We start from the raw sequence: 13,275 nt of genomic DNA, 5'->3' as shown, positions 1-13,275 counted from the left end.
AGGACATTATATAGAATAAGGTGAGGTGAAATCTGTGCTGTTCCCGAGAATTAAGAGGTAATAGAATGACCATTAGGTAACAAAATAGATATTGGATTAATTTTCTGCAGAGAAAGAAAAAGAGAACGAGATGAACAAATGTGATCTGTGGCACCAGTGTCCAAGATCCATTGGAATTGGAATTTACCTGATGGTTGTGTTACCTTAGTGTTAACAGATGAGATTTGAACTAGATTGGCCAAATGAGGAAAGACATCTTTAGATGATTGTAAAATGTTGCGTAGTTGTTGTTGCTCTTGAAGTGTAAAAGGAAAATGGTGTTCAAAAGCATGAGATGCTGCAAAAAACGTATCACCATAAATAGAATTAACAGATCCTGAATCTTTTGGTTTATAATCAGGTGGAAAACCATGCTTAAAAAAGCAAGTTTCAATCGTATGATTTGTTTTCTTGATTTTAACACAAAACTTAGTTCCAGTTCTTCCTGCGTTAGGCTTTCATTTTCCTCTACCATTACCAGAGAAATTTTTGTTGATTGAAAATTGTGCAAAAGCTTTAGGTTCGCTTGAAGCATCATTGAAGATAACAACACCACTATTGATATGTCTCTCTTGTTGCAATATAAGTGAAAACACCTTATTCACTTCGGGAAGAGGATCAAACAGCATGATCTGAGATCTAACATTGTTAAATTTCTCATTTAATCCCTTGAGAAATCTGATAACATGATCACAATCTCTGTATTTTTGTATTTTATTAAGTGCATAATACATTGTGGTAGAGGTTCCAGAATCTCGAGTTCATCCCATAGAATATTCAATTCGGTAAAGTAATCAGCAACATTTCGATTACCTTGGTGCAGCTTGTAAATATCCTCCTGAAGATCAGAGATCCTAAAAATATCAGCCTGAGAGAATCGATCCTCAAGATCCTTCCAAGCATCAACTGTCTTATCAATCCAAAGTATGGATTTGCTTATAGAAGCATTGATTGCTTTGTGAATCCAGCCAAGAACCATATTGTTACATCTCTCCCAAGTCGGATATGAGAGATCTGTTGTAGAAGGAATCACCATCGAGCCATCTATGATCTTGAGTTTGTTTTTAGACATTAGAGCCATCTTCATAGCTCTTGACCAAGCATGATAATTCACTCCATCAAGCAATGATGAAATAAGAATATTAGAAGGAGTTTCACTAGGATGAAGGTAAAGAGGATTTCCTGGATTTGTGAGAAAATCGGGTAAAGAATTAGAGTTAGAATTAGATTGTGATGAAACTGAATTGGGAGTTGGAATTGGATCAGGAATAGGGATCGAAGTTTCCATGATTGATTACCAGAGCTTAAATTGAGCTCTGATACCATAAAGAAACCCTTGCAGCAGAAACAGAGAGAAAGAAGATTAAGAACATAGAAGAATGCATCTGTTTGTATTACTTCTGAGAGAATGCTATCAAATCAGTTTATATACAAAACTGATAAGAAGCTAAATGATACACGTAAGCAAGACAGTTATAACAAACTCACTAATAATAGCTAAGTGGTTATAACAAATAACTAATCAGAATTAGTATCAGCATTGATCTCCATGTGCTTGCTTGAAGTAGATGAGATGGATATATCATTCAATATATGGTGTCAGTGGCTCCTGGAATTAGAGAGGGTCACTACATTTAAAAATAAAAAATTACATACGAAACGAAGTCGTTTGGTGAGTATACATATAGAAACAAACAAAAACTTGTTGCTACCTATATTTATAACTAGATCTGAAATATGAGTCGTTCTTCTTTTTTCTCTTCCAATCTTCTCTCTAAGACTCAGTTTCCTTGATCAAATGATCAATTGAAGCACCAAAATTACGACTCAATTAATTTGGAAACAATGGATGACCATTCTAATAGTTGGGTTTTTAAGGAGTCACCACCATTATTAACTAATGAAGAGGCAAGATTTATGAGGAATAATGTCATTGAACTAATTGTAGATAATATTGGTATGTTTCTTTATGATTATAATTCTATTGTTTAATTTGATGATTTGATCATTTTATATTATTTACTATCTTACATATAATGTGTTATTGTAGATGAATTGAATTTAGATGAGGATGATGTAGATGATGAATCTCATATGACCATTGTATCCCAAAATGAAAGCAATGCTCTTTAAGGTTTGGACGACAATGGTGGAGAAGGACAAGAAATGCCTGAGTTTGATGATATAACTTTTTATTAACTCTATTGGAATATGTGTTTTATACTTGGATAGTTTGATACTTTTATTAGCTTATGTAATATTGACTTGTGAATGTAATTGGTTGAATTATGTTAAGTATATTTTGAATCTTTGACGATTCATATAAGATATATATTTATATTTTTTTAATATATAAAATTGGGTCAGCGAAGTGACCCCGTGACCCTCCGTTGAACTTGTGACCCTTGGCCTCGGTCGAGTCGATGCGTGAGCCGAGTTTTTAAACACTGCTATAAATATAAAGGATTAATGTTTCTCATGTTATAGGAGATAATTTTATCTCCTATACACATATAAAAGTGTGTGGGGCCATGTGAGGATAAGAGAGACAAAAAGAAAATACAGATCCCACATATTTTTATGTGTGTGTAGGAGATAAAATTTATCTCCTATGACTTGAGAAATATTATCTCCATATATATATATATATATATATATATATATATATATATATATATATATATATATATATATATATATAGGAATGTTATATGGGATAGGATATTGTGACAATCAAGTAAAGTTACAACCAATGTTACTACCAATCAATCTCACCGTTAGATTGGTAGTAGCGATCACACGGTCCTCATTGGTCTCTTAAATAGCCCCTCTCTATTCGTTTCTCTCTCCCCCTTCTCTCTCTCTTCCCTTCTCTCTCTCACTGTACACTCTGTCGCGTCGCCGCTACATCCAGCAAAGAGCTTGAATATTATCGCGATTTTTGATTCGAGATTCGAATTACCACATTCGAGCTCTTGCGTATGTGTCTGTCTTTTCTTTACCAAAAATTCTATTAATCCAATGATGATCCTTATTTAAAGCATTTGCAAAGAAACCATTTTGTTGATTTTGAAATCTCGCATAAAACCACTGATGTGAGTCTAGCATATGATGTTTTCTAACTTAAAAGAAGCAAGGAATCAATCATAAATGTGTGAAAATAGTCTTTAAATGCAAGAAATATTGATTATTCCTTCTCAATCATGCTCTCACTCAAGTTATATGTTTAAATAGCAGGAAACGCCGTAAAAAGAAGCAAAAACGGAGAAACCAAATTTCCCGCTAGCGCACGAGGCGCGGAGTTTGGCGCACGAGGCACGGAACTGGCGCACGAGGCGCCAAATAATCGGGAAGCTTCTGTTTCAGCGGCGCGCGACATGCGGAGAACAGCGCATGGCGCGCCAACCCGGCGCACGGCGCGCGGGAGGTGGCACCCGGGGCGCCAGTGTTCGATCCATCTTCTGTTTCTCTCAAGTTGGAGAAAAATTCTATTAATCCAATGATGATCCTTATTTAAAGCACTTGCAAAGAAACCATTTTGTTGATTTTGAAATCTCGCATAAAACCACCCAAAGTTGGAGAAAAAGAAGTGACGACCCAAGTTGTTGTCGATGCAAAACAAGCTATCTATTCACTGTGTATCAAATTTTTAAAAAAAATTACTCATCTCTCTAATTTTTAAAAATTTGATACACAATGATTTAAAAATTTATCTCTCTATTCATTGTGTTTGCAACATCTTTAAGATGGATCTGTCAATGAGTGATGATTTAAAAATTTGAGATTTTAATGTAAAAAGAAGCCACAGAGAAAGAGAGAGAGAGAGAGAGAGAGAGCGCTTACTATGGTGTGAAAATAGAGGCTATAGTTTGTAGAATAATAGAATTTTCACACCATCATTAGTTGAGTCTGAGAACGAGAAATGCGATGAAAAAGAGAGATTTATTTATACTGCAACAAAACAAACCCTTCCTTAATATTATTCTTATCCTTCTTATGATTAGACAAAGATAAGAATAGAGAGCCGGCGGCGGCAGAGTGTACGGTGAGAGAGAATGGAAGAGAGAGAGAAGGGGAAGAGAGAAACGAATAGAGAGAGGCTATTTAAGAGACCAATGAGGACCGTGGGATCGCTACTACCAATCTAACGATGTGATTGATTGGTAGTAACATTGGTTGTAACTTTATTTGGTTGTCACAATATCTTATCCCATGTTATATTTACAAAAAAATTGTTTACAAACTACACTAAGTATGGTCGGTCATATTTCAATCAAGAGTGTATGACACTGGCCTTAGCCTGTTACCTGTTACGAATATAATATTGACATGTGGCCTGGTTTATTTACAAAAATTAAAAGCCTGTGTGAAGCCTGTCTTAGCCTGTTAGCATGTTAAAAAATAAAAATAAGAGAACAGAATTCCACAAAAAAACAATTTCCAGATAGAAACCTTAGTTTCCAATTTGCAGCAATAATTTACAAAGTCTACAATAAATAAATGAAAATTAAAGTGAGAGAAGGTAGATAACAGGTTATATTATCTTTGCCTATTATAAAAAAAGTGCCAACAAAAAGAAAAAATAAAAAATAAATTGACACAAACGAGCAGTGCACAGCGGAACGAATGAGTTTTTGGGGTGAAATGGATTGAGGAGAAAGAGAGGACTATTACAAGTAGTATAAAAAATATAAAATAATATACTAGGTCAGCCGGAGAGGCTTTAAGGCCGAGCTTTTGAATTGGAGCCTGAGACCTTTTTATTAAACGAGCTTTTATACAAGTTCAAGCCTAGTGCAAACAACAAATTTTAGACATGTAAGCTCAAGCCTTCACGAGCCGAGCCATAGGCCCCTGAAAGGTCCATGGTCTGTTTAGCACCCCTAATGACAGGTCATACTTAATGTAATTTGTAAAAAAAAAAAATTATAAACGAATCATTCCCATATATATATATATATATATATATATATATATATATATATATATATATATATATATGTATACTATTACTAATTAATTCCTATTTATTATTATTATTATTGATCCAGTTATATTTTTCCAATTTATTTTATAAAGCAAGATTGTTTCACCAATTTTGACTGTTAATTCTATTTATATATAACAATTATAATTTATTATTTATGTAAATTAATAAATATAAATAAAGGGCTTTTATTTTCTTTTGTAATAGGAGATCGCTATAGACACAAAGTTATGTGAGTCTCATTTTTTTTAAATAAAAAACAAAAGGCAAAGTTGCTTATGTTAGTGCAGGAGAAAGTTTTGCTTTCCTGCTACCTAAGTCCCATAAATATATCAGCTACAAATATTGGATATTAATATTAGACTTTTTTTTTACATCAATATGAATTAATAAAGAAAACAGAATTAAAAGTAACCTAAAAATAAAAACAGAAAAATAAATTACTCAGAAACAGCAATCACACAGAATTCTACAAACGTACGCCTTTGATCCCCGACAACGACGTCAAAAACTTGTTGCCTTGCTAACAGTGATGCAAGTAGCGCGCAAGTATACGCGACAACAAGTAATACAGAGCGTATTTGAGACCCTTTTATTGTTCCCACGAGGATCTTTAGCGTGTGTAACTTGACTAAACTTTATAATTGCTAAAACTGAATTTAATCTAAAAATGAGGTAACAATAAAAAGGAATTGACTAATCTAAAATGCTACTGACTAGTAACTATAAGTAATTTTTTTTTATATTTTCAAATTTGATTTCTTGAGTTAGAGAGTGGAAAATGGAAGGGCAACAAATTAACATTTGATTGAAAAGGATTTTTATATAAAAAAATTTGTAGACAGAATTAGAAGTGAGGTTTTTGAAAATCAAATGAAAATAAATCTAAGTTGGTGAAAAATAAGTTGTAAAGTAGGTTGAGTTTCGGTTCTCCTCCCCAACAGCCTCTGAATGAGTGCTAATTATAAGTCACTAAAAATTAATTCCCAAGTGATGGATTATTTCATATTGATTTTAATCTCTTAAAACCATTCTTGTCCTAAACAAGCATTTGCATTTCTCTGTGCTAAACGAAGTAATGACCCTCATAGTTCCAATCCAACATTACATGGAGGTTGTTCTCATCTCTGCGTAACACCCCTTGAGAGTTCTCACACTCAAGTCCATGTGTTTAACACAGTTCTGGACTTAGTCACTTCTCAATGACTAATTCCCAAAATTATATCCTACCATCAGGCCTTAACAATATAATATTTTAAATGAAAGCACAACATTAAACAAAAAAGGAATTAACTTTTAACAAAAACAATCAGCAGAAATTCATAACTGGGGTTCGGGTACCTACACCCAACCTTGAGAAAATTAGCTCATACCCACGAGGGTTGAGCTTCAAACAGCAAACTAATATTCAAAATACAGAAATTAAAAGTGCAGAAAATAAAGGCACAGCACGAGTCCTAATGACCGAAAAATTCTCAGTGTTGTACCAACATCCTTGAAGCATAACAGGGATAACAATTCATTACAGTAACAGAACTTAAAAATAAAAATAACTTCAGAAGATAACAAAAGAAGAGAAATAAAATAAAGGACCCAGAGGAGCGCTCACAATTACTCTTTTTTCTCCTTTTATAGCACTCATCCTTTGCATGCACGATCTTTTGATTCACACCTCAGCAGGCACCACGCGCTCCTTGGGCGTTACACATCAGTGGTCCCTAAACGCTCCCCACTCGCATCAGACAATACAAATGAAATTTCGCTCCTCCAAATTGTACGATGACTAGTGCCCTCCAAAAATTGCTTCAGCCTCCACTCACAACAGTATCCAGCTCACCAAATTAGTCATGGGTTTTGTTTGGCATTTTCTGAACCAAAAACTAGTGGCTAGGGTTGGATCGTTTCTCTTAATGGACCGTGGATGAGGGTCGAAACTCAATGGCTGAACTAAAATCCAGAACGGTTTGCCTTTGTGGATCGATTTATGGAAGGGTTTCCAGGTGAATCGGTCTAAGATTAGGGTTTGGTTTAGATGGGGTTGGTTGAATGGTGTGCTAGGGTTTCACCAGTTTCTCTCATGTTTCACGCGTCTGATTCTTTCCTTGTTCCTTTCTTTCTTTCATTTGCTTTTCTTCACTTGGGCTTCAGCTCTAAGGTCTAGCCCATCTCTTTCTTTCTTTCTTGCTTTCTTCTTTTTTTTTTCTTTATCTTGACTGTAACAACCCGAAATTTAAAAATTAAAACAAATGGAGTCGCCCCCAATTTTATTTATTTGAAAAAATTGGAAAACCTTTTATTGCAAACTGGTCTTTAAAAGTATATATCAAAGGTTCAGGAGTCTAATTATGCGCAGGGAAGGGTGGAAACTTAATCTCACTGCACCCCTGACACATCCGTTGCAAAACGGTTACCTTAAATTAATTGTGCGAATTATTAATAGCTTTTAAAAATATTTGTTTTATCCCTTAAAAAAATAAATATGATTGATTAGGAAGTAGGAAGACTAAATTATTAAAATTATATTTTAGCTTGACGGAAAGAGTTCCGCTCCGACGTATCCTCCGGTGCAGTGAAGAATTCAAAGCTACGTCGTTCTCTAAAAAAATATTTGTATGTTGGTTGATTTTAATTTTTTTTTTAGAAATAGTTTGGAAGGATTTTGTTTGTGGAATTCATTAAATTTAAGAATCTTGAATTTTTTTGGCTGTCGCAGCCAAAATGATCCAAAATAAAATACGCGAGACCGACAAGCCGTCACAGCCAAATCATCTCTATATGATAGGATAATTTTAATATTATGTATTTTATTATTACAGGGGTAGCGATAAAATAAATTTCGGACTACCAAGCTGTCACAGCTAAAATAATTCTGAACATACTCAGGGTTGACAAGCCGTCACGGCTAAATTACCCCTTTTTTTAAAAAATAAATTTTATACGATTTTTTTTATTAATACGAATTTTATGATGAATTTGAATAAACTCGAATCACCAAACCGTCACGGTTAAAATGATCCTGAACGAACGCATGGGATTGACAAGCCGTCGCGGCTAAATTACCCCCTTTAAATGATTTTAAGGTTAAATTAATATAAAAAAACAATATATGATAATTTTAATGAGTTACGAATCATCAAGCCGTCACGGTTAAAATGATCCCTAACCAAACACACAGGATTAAACAAGTCGTCACGGCTAAATCACCCTTATGCGTAATTTTAATGTTATTATATGTTTTAAATTGAAATTAAAATATGATAAATTTGATGAATTTCAGATAATCAAGCCGGCACAGTTAAAATGATCCGAAATGAAACGCATGATTGACAAGCCGTCACAGCTAAATTACCCCTTATGTTATTATTATTACAAAGCTTATGATAAATTTTATATAAATTTTGGGTCATCAAACTGTTATAATTTAAATGACCCTGAGTAACAAGCCATCGAGGTTAACGCCCCCTTTTTATTAAAAGAAATTAATTCCCCTTTTTTTGATTTAAGCGTTGAATTAATGATAAAAACTAATAACATCAAGAGTAATACAGTAAGACACATAGTTTCATTTTAATTTATATTATACCTTTTCCTAAACAAACATCCCGTAACATTATATCTTCAGCCAAATAAAATAATGATAATAAAAAAAAACAAGGGTCCAAGCAAATTTAGGCCAAAAGACGTTGGGTCATATTTGTTAAATAGTAAAAATAGAGTATGTTTTCCAATCTAGTAAGTTAGCATAACTCGATGGGGTCCATAACAAATCACTTGAATTTTTCCTACTGATGCCAACAAACAAGATACAATAATAGCTATGAAAAGAAATAATTAATTATTAGAACCTGCATATATATATCGAGGACTTGGGCAAATAACCGATAGTTATAACGATTCAGCCCATTATTCTACATCCACCGTAGGAAATCAGCCCCCAAAAATAGTACTGGAGTGTGTTTGGTACAAGAGAAATTTTTTGGTGACCGGGAATCATGATTAATGGGAATACAGTAGAAATTGAGTTTACTTGAAATCTTACGAAAGAGGTGTTTGGTTCGCCAAAATATTACCGGGAATATTGGATAAAAATTACTGATTTCATATTTGGTTTAGAACGAAATATGACTTGGAATATGAGGTTATTTTACAAAAATAACCCCAAACTATTTTTACTTTTGTAATTGATAGATTGGGTCTAGATTTTTATGTGTATTGGGTATTTTTGTCTCAAAATTTATTGTTGTACTTTCTCTTTACTTGGTATTCTGATTGGTATTTCGAATTACCATATTATTTTTGGTAATCTTAATAGTGACTTTTTTTATAAATCAAATTACCGGTAATCCTTGGATATCTGGGAATCGTAATTTATTCCTTCTACCAAACGTGATAATTATATTTACCAAAAAAGGATTACCCGTAATCCTCTCCAAAAACTTGAAACAAACACCCCCAAAGTTAAGAGTTTCTGGAATATGAGAATCTTCACCCTTGATATTCTTTGTTTCTCACAAAATTTCCTTAGCCGAGAACTAATACCCTTTTTTTTCTTTGCCTGTTGAGTCTCGTGCTTCTTTTCTCTCAGCGCCTCCACCTCCTTAGCTTCAAACTCTGATTCTTTTCTCTCTTTTTTTTTTTTTGCGTCCCCAGTACTTTACTCCAGCGATCAAATAGAGGTTGCTGTATAAAGACAAAATCCTCTGGGGTTTTGGGTGATGGTGGTTGAACCTTTTAAGGTGAATGGGAAGGCATTCCCACTTCTTGCTTGTAGGGATGGGTATTAAGCGGAGCTCAGCAAAACCATCACCTCTCGCTTTTTTTTTCTCTCTCACCCATAATTTAGCTTTCAAATATTGGCCTCTCTTTGGCATAATTTTGTTTGTCAGCTTTAAACACTTTTGTTTTGGTATTGCAGCACCTGCATCCACGCTTTGACAGTGGGGAGCAAAGGTCATTTTCAGCGTGCTACACTTTGATCACTCTTTTGTTTTTTTGTTTCTTTTTTTTTTTTTTTTTAATAACAGCTAATTACAAATTATAAAAAGAAATATTTTCTCATTTAATTTCCTTTTTTTTTCTTTTATTTTAAGAAAATAAAGATTCACAATTTAGATTTTTTTTTTGTCATTTTTTAATATTTGGAACAAAATTGAGTGTTCACCTGACTTTTTCTGATTTAGATAGCAAAGTGGGCCAGAAATTGAAAATGTAAAACCCATTAGCACTTAACCGATAAAGGACAACTCAACATAAATTTGGAACTTTTACTAACCGAAATTCTTCTTTTCTCTCCATTTGCATATTAAACCATATGTTCCAAGTGTCGTTTAACAGACTTATCAGTAAGTAAGAGTCTTCAGTCCATGTAGTCATGCGGAGTTTGCAAGTGGAAGATAAAACTCACCTACCTCTAATACTAGTTTAACACTTCATGGCCTCCCACAATACACTTTTTCTCTTCTTATTTTCAATTATTGCAAGAGTTTTGGTCAGTTAAGCATGTGATCTCCATCTACCCACTCTCTCTTCTCCAACTATAAATACATTTCTTCGGGACTAGTTTGTAACACACACCCCATGCATCATATCTTAAAAGATTAGCTACAACGTGCTAAGCATATCAACACTTCCATTCCCTTTATAACCTTAACCTACCATTCATCTTTTCTTCGTCCTGTTTCTTCGTTGCAAATTTAGAGAAGAAGATGGTGAATGTTGATGAGATACGCAAGGCACAACGGGCAGAAGGCCCTGCCACTGTCTTGGCAATTGGCACTGCAACTCCTCCAAACTGCGTGGAGCAGAGTACCTACCCTGATTATTATTTCCGTATCACAAACAGTGAGCACAAGACTGAGCTCAAAGAAAAATTTAAGCGCATGTGTAAGATATCTCTCACATATATCTTCATTTCATTTTATTTATGTGCTTAATTGTATGCAGGGAAAGATCCGTTTATAATTTTTTTTTTTTTTACAAACTTACAAATTAGCCTATGTCTGACGGGTAATACTTTACTCAAGAGTGTATTACCGGTCAGTGTAGTTTGTAAGAGTTTGTAAATATAATCTTTCCAATTGTATATATATTGCTTAGTTTTGATCATGGCATGCACAAAATATTAGGACTAATGAAACTGCATATATATATTTTTTCAGGCGATAAGTCAAAGATAAAGAAGCGATATATGCATTTGACAGAAGAGATCCTGAAGGAGAATCCAAGTATATGTGAGTATATGGCACCTTCATTGGATGCAAGGCAAGACATGGTGGTTGTGGAAGTGCCAAAGCTAGGAAAAGAGGCAGCAGCAAAGGCCATCAAGGAATGGGGTCAACCCAAGTCCAAGATTACTCACCTCATCTTTTGCACCACAAGTGGTGTGGATATGCCTGGTGCTGATTACCAGCTCACAAAGCTCTTGGGTCTTCGACCATATGTGAAGCGTTACATGATGTACCAACAAGGTTGCTTTGCTGGTGGTACTGTCCTTCGTTTGGCCAAAGACTTGGCTGAAAACAACAAAGGTGCTCGTGTGTTAGTTGTTTGTTCAGAGATCACTGCAGTCACTTTCCGTGGCCCCAGTGACACTCATCTTGATAGCCTTGTGGGACAAGCATTGATTGGAGATGGTGCAGCTGCTGTTATTGTTGGTTCAGACCCATTACCTGAGGTTGAGAAGCCTCTGTTTGAACTTGTATGGACTGCGCAGACAATTCTCCCATATAGTGAAGGAACAATTGATGGTCACCTTCGTGAAGTTGGGTTAACATTCCATCTCCTAAAGGATGTTCCTGGGCTCATCTCGAAGAACATTGAGAAAGCATTGGTTGAAGCATTTCAACCATTGGGTATATCTGATTACAATTCTATCTTTTGGATAGCACATCCAGGTGGACCAGCAATTCTAGACCAAGTTGAGGCTAAGTTAGGTTTGAAACCTCAAAAAATGGAGGCAACTAGACATGTGCTTAGTGAATATGGTAACATGTCAAGTGCATGTGTGTTATTCATATTGGATGAAATGAGGAGGAAGTCCAAGGAAGATGGACTTGCCACAACAGGTGAGGGGCTCGAATGGGGTGTTCTCTTCGGTTTCGGACCTGGTCTCACTGTTGAGACCGTTGTGCTCCGCAGTGTTGCAGTTTAATTGCCTAAATATGCTATAATGCTGTCTATGTTTTCTAACAATATTCATATGTTATTTTATACTCTCTCTTTTTGTTATTATTTTTGGTTCGCTTGCTTCGTTGATCACTTGAATAATGTTCATTTTTGTATTCAAGTCTGTAATGATATTGCTTAAGGTACCGTTCCAAATCGAATTTATAAACGAATATTTGACTGTTTGCAATTTCATATGTATTAGCTGATGAATATTCTACCCTTTTTTCACTTAATTAGGATAAGGATGTTAAAGGGATTATTAAAGAAAAAAAAAACACTTTCGTAGTTAAGACTCGGGTAAGATATTTTTATTTAGATAGACTAATACCCAATGTTTAAAAACCCGGCCCGGCCATCGACTCGGTCGAAGTCAGGAGTCATGGAGTCACAGGTTCAACCGGGGGGTCACGGGGTCACCTCGCTGACCCGGTTTTATATATTAAAAAAATGTAATACATATATCATATATGAAAATATTAAAAAATAAATTACCAATCATCAAAGATTCAAAATATACTTAACATAATTCACCAATTACAACCACAAGTCAATATTACACAACCTAATTAAAGTATCAAGATACCAAAGTACAAAACTCATATTCTAATGATACCAAAATATCAAGATACACAAGTCTAGGTCACTGGGAGAGAAGTGAATGATTAGATTTAGGTTTGCAAGTATTTTTATTTTTATTTTTTAATAAAACGACGATGTTTCATTGAATTTTCTTTAAAAAAAAAAACATGCAGTGACCCCCTTTGACCCCTCTGACCCGGGAGTCACTGAAACCCCGCCGGGTTTTGCGGGTCGGAGGAGTCGATGTGCATATAGGGTCCAACTTGTGACCTCAACCCTCAGAAGAGAGGGGTCACGGTTGACCCGGGTCAACCGGGGGGTGGGGTGGGGTGGGATTTTAAAACACTGCTAATAGCACTTAGATTTGAACCAATAATCTTAGGCTACCCAAATCCGTTACCACTAAACCAATCCTAATGATTTTATATTTATCCATTTTTTATGTTGAATCAGATTTTATTTTCTTTATTTTTTTATTTTAAATAACTACATATACTTCGTTA

The 13,275-nt window shown here is 34.7% G+C and overlaps 1 protein-coding gene across 1 annotated transcript; it reads left to right on the top strand.

Moving 5' to 3' along the window:
- Positions 1–10,623: 10,623 nt before the first annotated feature.
- LOC133312020 (chalcone synthase 1B-like) lies at positions 10,624–12,211 on the top strand. The gene is made up of 2 exons (XM_061513152.1): positions 10,624–10,909; positions 11,185–12,211. The coding sequence occupies exons 1-2, from the start codon at positions 10,732–10,734 to the stop codon at positions 12,174–12,176; spliced, it is 1,170 nt and encodes a 389-aa protein (XP_061369136.1). The 5' UTR covers positions 10,624–10,731; the 3' UTR covers positions 12,177–12,211.
- The last annotated feature ends 1,064 nt before the right edge of the window (positions 12,212–13,275 follow it).

Source organism: Gastrolobium bilobum, unplaced genomic scaffold (assembly GCF_033153095.1).
Source record: "Gastrolobium bilobum isolate Gb01-03AN ecotype WA unplaced genomic scaffold, APGP_CSIRO_Gbil_v1 utg23192, whole genome shotgun sequence".
In the NCBI taxonomy this organism is placed as follows: Eukaryota; Viridiplantae; Streptophyta; class Magnoliopsida; order Fabales; family Fabaceae; genus Gastrolobium; species Gastrolobium bilobum.
Note: the sequence above shows the minus strand (reverse complement) of the source record. Positions and strands in the feature narration are given on the sequence as shown.